Below are 10,108 nucleotides of genomic sequence, written 5' to 3'. Positions count from 1 at the left end.
GCACTATTTTCTTTATATGAAACCATATTAGAAAAAATCTTATTTGAATAAAGTTGTTATATTTTCATGGTTTCAGTTCCGCACCTTTGACCCCTGCAAGCAACTGTGGTGTAACCATCCTGACAATCCATACTTCTGCAAAACTAAAAAAGGACCTCCATTAGATGGAACAATGTGTGCTCTTGGCAAGGTTAGTTGGTTTATATATATATACTAGACCAAGTGCAGACCCGTTGGGTCTGTTCCCCCAACGTGCGGTTGTGGGGGGGGGGGGAGGCGGCACGCAGCATCACACACACTAACTATCCCCCCCCCGCACTCACGCTAATTACCCCCTTGATATTATATTAATATTATTAATTTGCTCCTTTTACCCCATAACCACCCTATCTACTGACGCATAGCCCCCAACTTGCAGTCACATCTAGAGATGGGGGGGGGGGGGGGGCGGGGGTAGAGAGTGAGGGCAGAGAGAGAAGAGGCAGAGGCAGAGGCAGAGGCAGAGGCAGAGGCAGAGAGAGAGACAGAGACACAGAGAGAGGGGCAAGAGGGATAGGGGGGAGAGGGGGGGGGGGGAGAGGGGGGGAGAGGTGGGGAGCAGGGAGGGGGAGGGGGAGGGAGGGTGGAGGGAAGGGGGTAGGGGTGTGTGGAGGGGAGGGGGTTTAGGGGAGGAATGGTAGGGGAGGGGATGGAGGGGAGGGGGGAGAAAAAGAGGGGAGAGAGAGAGGGGGGAGGGGGGGAGAGGAGGGGGGGAGGAGAGGAGAGGGGGGAGAGGAGAGGGGGGAGGAGAGGGGGGGAGAGGAGGGGTGAGGTGGGGAGAGGAGAGGAGAGGAGGGGAGAGGATGGGAGAGGAGAGGGGGGAGGAGGGGAAAGGAGAGGAAAGGCGGGGGAGAGGAGAGGGGGGAGAGGAGAGGGGGGAGAGGAGAGGAGGGGGAGAGGAGAGGGGGGAGAGGAGGAGGAGAGGTGAGAGGAGGAGAGGGGGGAGAGGAGAGGGGGGAAGAGAGGGGGAAGGAGGAGAGGGGGGGAGAGAGGAGAGGGGGGGAGAGAGGAGAGGGGGGAGAGAGGAGAGGGGGGGAGAGAGGAGAGGGGGGGAGAGAGGAGAGGGGGGAGAGAGGAGAGGGGGGAGAGAGGAGAGGGGGGAGAGAGGAGAGGGGGAGAGAGGAGAGGGGGGAGAGAGGAGAGGGGGGGGGGGAGAGAGGAGAGGGGGGGGGGGAGAGGAGAGAGGAAAGGGGGGGAGAACCTAAAAACATTTTAGGACCAAAAAAGACACATTCTGCAAGCATTGTAGAACCAAAAGAGACACTTTTTGCAAACATTTTAGAACCAATAAACACTTTTTGCAAACATTTAGAGCCAATAGACACATTCTGCAAGGTTTTAGAACCACTAAGGACACTTACATTTGAGTAGACATGTATTCAGTGTTATTCACAGCTCAGAGAAACGTGACCCTCTGCCTTCCTCCAGCTTGTAGACACTGATTGAGGCACACCACTTCCTGGTTTTATAGTCCCTCTCCCATGCCGCCAGCAGGGGCAGCAGAGAGAATGGGGAATTTTGTAAAATCATTAATATCTCTGTCATTTTTCATCAACGGGAAAATTCCTCAGCACACATGCAGCAGAGGGGGGCTCTGAGCGAGGTGGCCAAAAATGATGGCCGTAGGTGGCGGCGTTCTCTCGGAAATCGCAGCACAGATGGCCACAACCGGTCAAGAACAGACTTTTAGTAATATAGATGTAGTAAGAATAAATATTCACGTACCCACATAAGATGGTGGATCTGCTTTTACTGCTTTTATTTAAAGTTCTTGGTACTTTTCCTGACAATAGCATGCACACTCAAGACCAAATACTGCTGTATTTCATTAAGATTATGAAAAAATATTGAATGCTTGGTTTGGAAAATGTAGCATTGGAATCAATATAAATATTATGTTTCCATAGAGATAACAAGCTTTAGTGAATAGTCATGCCCAGTATTCAGATGGTGGTCAAATTCTTGACAACACTACTTTTTTATTAAAAACAAAATCTATGTTTGGACTTTATGCTCTTTATGCAGTCCACATGGCATACATTTACTCTAAAACAGGATGTCAGTAATTGCTTAAGAAGGAACTGCAGATGCTGGAAAATCGAAGGTACACAAAAAAGCTGGAGAAACTCAGCGGGTGCAGCAGCATCTATGGAGCGAAGGAAAAAAGCAACGTTTCGGGCCGAAACCCTTCTTCAGACTGGAGAAGGGTTTCGGCCCGAAACGTTGCCTTTTTCCTTCGCTCCATAGATGCTGCTGCACCCGCTGAGTTTCTCCAGCTTTTTTGTGTACCGTCAGTAATTGCTCTTCATTTCATTCAGCACTGCCATAATCTAATACGATTGTAATACTAATTTCATTCTGCGTTTCCATTTATTTTTCTCTTTTGCTAGCAAGTGGATATTGTTATTATGCGCATCGAGAGTGTATATTCATTTAAAGAGCGGAGCACCTCATGCTGGTGGATTGACAATAGCTGAAAGTGGTATCAGTGGTATACTTTGGTGTACTCTCTGAATAACAAGTAAAATGAGATTTTGTGAAATGTTGCTCCCAGAGGGGATGTTCTGCTAACAGAAGCACATTACAGGAAACTGCGGGCCTGCATTCGATAACTTTTATCCAGAGAAAGGAAGTAATCAAAAAAAACAATAGCGTCATCAGGAACAACAACCTAACTGTGAATGCGAACGAATATGTGGGATGTGAAATGAGTCTCCATATGAACTGGTTCCTAAGGTGCCGTTCGGTACTACTGTCTGAAGTTTTCTTTCTATTAGTAGACCCAAGGAACATGATGCTGAGCGCCATGTTCAATGCTCTAAAGTGGTTGCTGTCAGTAGCACTGCCACAGAAAACAAAATCAACTGGTTTATGAAGAGTCAATATAAATATTATGTATCAATAGGGATAGCAAGTGCTATCTTTATTGATGTATAAAACCATGAATAACATTCAGTGTTCAAATAATTATTAAGCATATATCAGAATAGCAACCTACACAGATTAGAAACAGACTCCCTAACTTAATTATGTTCACTCTGTGCCAAAGCTTTGTCCTACTTGCACTGGCTGGTTGCATTGGGATACAGTGAGCCCATTATACAGATCATAAATCGAAACTCTATGTAATCCCAGAGGCTAAACACAATTAGCTAACATAATATAATCTTAGATGAAGAATATATGGATGTGAATTGAGGAAGTTAAGAATTAGGCATAAATTACATCTTTTCCTTTTCTTCCCCAGCATTGCTTCAAAGGTCACTGTATTTGGCTAACTCCTGACATACTGCGACATGATGGAAATTGGGGATCATGGAGCAAGTTTGGCTCCTGCTCTCGAACCTGTGGAGTTGGTGTACGATTCCGGACCCGGCAGTGTGATGACCCATTGTAAGTAGGTTTTTGATACAAGTAACCTTTTATATTTTATTACCATTGAGGATGCTTGAGGCAAAATATAATGCAAAGATATAGTGCATATATCATCCATTCTGGAAATGCTGCAAGCAACATTTTTGATAAAATCCATAAAATATATGTTATAGAAATGGCTGTATAAGATAGTGAAACATTTGAATTTTGTAAGTCGCATATAATTTCCAATGCTATTTCCAGGCAGTTCGAGAATAAAAATACGTACGTATCATCTTCGTGAAATATTGCCAAATGTTCTCTGCAAGGATCAAAATCCAAAATAGTTTTAAAGCCGTCCAAATAATTAATTGATCATGGAGCCTATCTTTCAACAGTCTGATATCAAAAACAATAAACAACTGTTATGAAACAGAATAAAACCCCAAATAAGCTGCGCCTGTATACGTTACAAAGAATTCATGGATCTCTTGCGATACTCTATTTAATAAATTAAGGTCCCAGTGACCTGCAGTTCTGCTCAGATTCCATCAGCATTTCAGTTGCAATTTGGCCAAACCGAGCATGTGAGATGAAAGAATTTCAACCTTCAGAACAAATCAAATGTTTATGTTCTTTTTGCATTCCTTTACAACTCAGTTCCCTACGAATTGGATTGAATGTGTTACCATAAAAAAAAGTCACAACATGGGCCAAAATTGTGACGAAAAGCTGTCAGGATAGTTTGCACCCAGAACAGCGCTAACACAGAACCTGCACAATTCCTTTGTATACCCCTCCCACCATGCCAGCACTCCACCTTTACTCGCTGGAGTTTAGAAGTTTGAGGGGGGGACCTCATTAAAATTATCGAATAATGAAAGGTTTAGATAGAGTGGATGTGCAAAGGATATTTCCACTGGACCATAGCCTCAGAATTAAAAGGTGCTCTTTTATAAAGGAGGTGAGGAGGAATTTCTTTAGACAGAGGGTAGTTAATCTGTGGAACTCATTGCCACAGAGGGCTGTGGAGGTCAATGGATATTTTTAAGGCAGAGATAGACAAACTCTTGATTAGAATGGGTGTCAAGGAACAGGGGCGGAAATCCTGGGGGGAGGATGTCCCCTCCCTGCTTTGAGAGGTGGGGGACGATTTCCCCCCCCCCCACCCCCCCCCATGTTTTGTAATGCGGACTTTATCGGCCCATTCGCGGGGCCTTTCAGCGCCCGGCGCGGCTTAAAATCAAACTGCTGCATCGAGGCGATCGAGGCTCCCAATGTTGAAGCCCTCGCCGGCCGATGAAAGACCCCGTGAACGGGCCGATTCAAGCGCCACGATTCGGGGCGGATGAAGCTGCTGTTGCTGGAATTCGGAGTCGGTCACCAACTAAGTCAGCTCCCAATGTTACCGTCCACAGGGCCCACGGCCGAAGCCTCGCGTGTGTGCGCATGCGCGCGTTGTGCGTGCACGTGCGTGTGTGTGCGTGCGCGCGCGGCCGCCAAGAAATCGTGTCCTCCACATGTTTTGATAGTGATTTCTGTGCCTGGGGGAGAAGGCAGGAAGATGGGATTAGGAGGCAGCGATCAGCCATGATTGAATGGCAGAATAGACTCGATGGGTCGAATGGCCTAATTCTACTCCTATATCCTGTGAACTTGTTGGTTATCATGGAGGACGCTGAGATCACAGAGGAGATGAGAACGGCTCCACAGTCACCCAAAGCGGCATGAAAATGTTGGTCACAAGGAAGGTCCTGTGTGCCTGTTGTTGGGCGGGGGATGTGAGGTGTCTCCTCCCCCTTATTCCACTAGCATTACCCTTAAACTAGTTTCCGAACATCTTGTCTGATGAAAGTTACTCTGCCGAATACTGAAAGGTCAGCTAGATATATTTGTCAGGTATTCATATCTTTCACACATGTCTTACAATTTAAAACATATTCCCAGGTATTGCAGAAATAAAATATATAAGGTCAGAAAATAGAAGTATAGGGATCGGCACAGTGGCGCAGCAGTAGAGATGCTGCCTCACAGTGCCAGAGACCCGGGTTAGATCCTGACTACGGGTGCTGTACATGCACAGTTTGTACATTCTCCCTGTGACTGCATGAATTTCCTCCAGATACTGGTTCCACTCCCATTTTCCACCCACATTCCAAAGACGTGCAGATTTGTAGATGAATTGGCTTCAGCACATTGCCCCCATTGTGAAGGAATCGATAGTGGATAACATGGAACTAGTGTGTGGGTGATCGATGGCTGCATGGACTTGATGGGCTGAAGGGCCCGTTTGCATGCTGTATCTGCAAGCTAAACTAAACTACAAAGACCTTTAAAATACTACAGATGGGGCAGCTCAGAGTGCGATATAGTCCAATATTTGTTGATAACGATGGACCCTTACTCGAACTTCGATACCATTTATAAGTGAAAATGCTGCCTGTAATTTCCTGTCAGACAGAAGGAGACTTAACCAGAATAAACTTGTATCAGAAAATGCAGTCGCTGAGATTCCCTTATTCTGCATGTTTAGTTTAGTTTAGTTTTGTTTAGAGATACAGCGAGGAAACAGGCCCTTCAGCCCACCGGATCCGTGCCGACCAGCGATCCCCGCACATTAACATTATCCTACACACACTAGGGATAATTTTTACATTTACCAAGCCAATTAACTTACAAACCTGAACGTGTATATGGAAACTGACACTATCACTTGTGCTCGTGAAAGCTTCCATGGGCTATTTTCCTGGGAGACACATGTACAAGCTAGTTTCCCAACACCGCTACTAGTGTTGAAGTCCCAATCTTGCTGGCTGAGTTTTCAAAGTTCCAGCTCTGCACTGCCTCTGGAGTGGAGCCGGAGCATTGGAATTTCCCAGTACTGCTGCCAAGGAATCTGCTTTTGGATCTTGCTCCTGGTTAGACCTGTCACTGAATCTATGAGCCTGATCTCTTCAATAACAATTGTAATGCTGCAAAGAAAAAAGTAGAAACAAAGAACTGCAGATGCTGGTTTAGAGAAAAGGGCAGAAAGTGCTGGAGTAACAGTGGAAGGCTGGAGAAGGGTCCCGACCCGAAGCGTCACCTATCCATGTTCTCCAGAAATGCTGCCTGACCCACTGAGTTACTCTAGCACTTTGTGCCCTTTAAAATTAAGAACATGGTAAGTTATATTAATAGGGGTAGGTCTCGATATTATATTTTCCCTATTTAAAACAGATCCTAGAGTTTTTAGGTAATTTAATGTTTGTATATAATTCTTTATATTTGTAAATACATCTTATTTTTATTTTTAATAATCTTTAAAGATTTCGGAATGATAATGATATTCAGAAGAACAGCGGTAAAAACAAAAATTGATTGCTCTTGACAAAGAATTGCCGAGGGATTGTTGGGTGGGGCTCAGTCTGACTCACCCACATGACTGTTGCCGAGTTCAAGTCCATGCAATGCTCCTGCCCCACAACTGCCTCGTACTGCAAGATTGCTTGGCAGTGGGGAATGCAGTTAAATGCAGGCAATACGAATTAAAGTTTGCATTTTGTGCCTGTGAGATGTTCCACTTCCTGGCAACTGCTACAATATTGGAGTTGTTGAATCTTCCAGTATGTTTTGACAAATAGGAAAATACAGTTCGCCAAAGTTCAGATTTTATTTTGCAAAACTTTGGTACACAAATCATGCTCTTCTCACTGATGGCAGATTTTACATTTAGTTCAACTATTGTTAACAGTCTTTCATCTTCTAACATTAGTGATTGACAATTTGAACCACACTAGAATAACCCATTAACAGCATTTTAGGGTGACACAGTGGCGCAGCGGTAGAGCTACTGCTGTACCGCGCCAGAGACCCGGGTTCGATCCTGACTTTGGTTGCTTGTCTGTACGGAGTTTGTGCGTTCTCCCCGTGACCTACGTGGGTTTTCTCTGAGATCTTCGGTTTCCTCCCACACTGCAAAGACATACAAGTATGTAGGTTAATTGGCTTGGTATAAATGTAAATTGTCCCTAGTGTGTGTGGGGCTTGCTGGTGTGCGTTGACTCGGTGGGCCGAAGGGCCTGTTTCCACGCTGTATCTTACAACTAAACCATTACTCTGTAACAGTTAACATTCAAAACAATGAACTAACTCCTGGAGGAACTTGGCATCATGTTTGGCACAAACATTGTAGGCCAAAGTGCCCGTTCCCGTGCTGTACTGTTCTATGTTCTATGTTCTATGAACTCAAATCAGCTGGGCAGCATTTGTGGGGGGAAATGAACAGACGATGTTTCGGGTCAGGACCCTACTTCAGACTGAAATGTTGTCTGCCACTGATCCACTGAGTTCCTCCAGCACTTTGTTTTTGCTCAAGCTTTCAGCATCTGCAGTCTTTTGTATCTGCCTTTTAAGCAATGATTCGAGGGTTTGTGTTCCATGAGAAAATAGCTTAAGTGTTATTGTAAATATTGCACAATGCTTCACATCAACGATCATTCATTTTGATTGTAATTTAATGAATGCAATAGCTTAGATATCAACATTTATCCCCCTAGACCCTCTAATGGTGGCCGAGAATGCTCAGGATCAAGCTACAACTATCAGCTTTGTAACACAGAAGACTGCCCTGAGCATTTTGAAGACTTCAGAGAACGGCAGTGCCGGCAGTGGAATGGCAACTTTGAATATAATAACATCAAGCATGAGTGGTTGCCATATGAGCACCCTGACCGTAAGGAAGCTTTTTAATGTTATCCAGTGTCTATAGTGTTTCTGGTCAGCTTATGTACAATATAACATTTGCTCAGCCAGTATGAAACATAACAAAAAATATATATATATACTTAAAGAACTACGAAGCCCAAAAGGTTGCAGAGAAGATTTACAAGGATGTTACCAGGACTCGAGGGCCTGGGCTATAGGGAGAGCAGGTTGTGCAGGATAGGACTCTAATCCTTAGAGCACAGGAGGATGAGGGATGATCTTATAGAGGTGCACAAAATCATGAGAGGAATAGTTTGGGTAGACGCACAGAATCTCTTGCCCAGAGTGGGGGAATTTGAGAATTAGAGGACATAGGTTTAAGGTGAGGGGGAAAATATTTAATAGGAACCTGAGGAATAACTTATTCACACAAAGGGTTGTGGGTGTATGGAACAAACTGCCACAGGAGGTATTTGAGGCAGGTACTATCACAACATTTAAGAAACATTTGGACAGGTACATGGATAGAACGGGGATATGGGCCAAATGCAGGTGGGACTAATGTAGATGGGACATGTTGGGCCAAAGGGCCTGTTTCCATGCTGTATGACTATGACTCTATCTATGACTCTGTGAAGTAACATTAAATAAAATCAGTCCCTTAAGATTTGTAGCAATCTTGATCACATCCTCAAATGTTCCTCAGCACTGGCTATCTTAAAATTGCAGGTTCTGGTGCAAGGGACCTAAATCATGTAAGGTCACTGGAGGTCCATAAGACTATATTTCAAGTGCCAGCCAGCCACTTGGAAAATCCAGCACCTGTTTGCTATGCCGGGAAGCATTGTTCATCATATGCGTCCTTCGGGAGCTCATCTCTCAGTTTCTAGAGGTCTAGAACTCTCTGGATTTCCTGCTCAGGAATTGATGAATATTCTGCACCTCACAAGACCCAAAAAATATCCAAACATGGTAAGAATCCAGCAGCACCTGCGGCAACAAGCCTATTATAACCTAATATGTCAATGTTTGTGAAATATGCTGGTGCAGAGTGAAATTGAAACTCCACTTTAAATCATAGAAACATAGAAAATAGGTGCAGGAGTAGGCCATTTGGCCCTTCAAGCCAGCACCACTATTCAATATGATCATGGCTGATCATCCAAAATCAGTACCCCGTTCCTGCTTTTCCCCCCATTGATTCCATTAGCCCTAAGAGCTAAATCTAACTCTCTTGAAAACATCCAGTGAATTGACCTTCTCTGCCTTCTATGGCAGAGAATTCCACAAATGCGCAACTCTCTGGGTGAAAACATTTTTCCTCATCTCAGTCCTAAATGGCCTACCCTTTATTCTTAAACTGTAACCCCTGGTTCTGGACTCCCCCAACATTGGGAGCATTTTTCCTGCGTCTAGCCTGTCCAATCCCTTAAGAATTGTATATGTTTGTATAAAATACCCTCTCATCCTTCTAAATTCCAGTAAATATAAGCCCAGTCACAATCACAATTTAAGATTTAACGGGTTGGACAATGGCTCAGAAATTGCACTTGGCAGTGAAGAAACAGCACTTGCTGATGCTGCATAAGGCTCTCCTTTTCTGACCTCTTTTGTTCCCAGGCATCAGATCAGAGAACCTCTGGCTGCGAAGTCATTCAGTCAGCAGAGCAGCCAATTACAGTAAATAATTCTCACGGACAGCAAACCAGGTAGAAAAAGCAGAGTTCTTAATTAACATTTTGAATATTTTACAGAATAGAATTTGGAGCATAATTGTAGATTAGTGTTGAAGTTGAAATATCAAGATAATTCTTATTATAGAAAGATCTATTAAATGCTAAATCCCTTTATTTCAAAGCATTTAAAAACTTACTATGGCCCTGCAATAAAAACAAACTACTTTCAGGCCATTTTACCCCAGGACTGGCATGGTGAATCTGTGGAATTTGCCTCAGACGGCTGTGGAGGCCAAGTCAATGGATATTTATAAGGCAGAGATTGATGGATTCATGATTAGTACGCATGTCAG

General features: G+C 44.2%; 1 protein-coding gene across 1 annotated transcript in view; it reads left to right on the top strand.

Moving 5' to 3' along the window:
- LOC116978330 (A disintegrin and metalloproteinase with thrombospondin motifs 2-like) overlaps nucleotides 1–10,108 on the top strand; it is a 225,808-nt gene that overhangs the window by 179,742 nt on the left and 35,958 nt on the right. The window contains exons 10-12 of the mRNA XM_033029419.1: nucleotides 77–190; nucleotides 3,287–3,432; nucleotides 7,932–8,107. Coding sequence (XP_032885310.1) covers nucleotides 77–190; nucleotides 3,287–3,432; nucleotides 7,932–8,107 — 436 coding nt within the window. The remainder of the gene's footprint in view (nucleotides 1–76; nucleotides 191–3,286; nucleotides 3,433–7,931; nucleotides 8,108–10,108) is intronic.

The sequence above is a fragment of the Amblyraja radiata genome, chromosome 11 (assembly GCF_010909765.2).
Source record: "Amblyraja radiata isolate CabotCenter1 chromosome 11, sAmbRad1.1.pri, whole genome shotgun sequence".
Classification (NCBI taxonomy): domain Eukaryota; kingdom Metazoa; phylum Chordata; class Chondrichthyes; order Rajiformes; family Rajidae; genus Amblyraja; species Amblyraja radiata.
The sequence above is the reverse complement of the archived record's forward strand: the minus strand, read 5'-3'. Positions and strand labels throughout refer to the sequence as shown.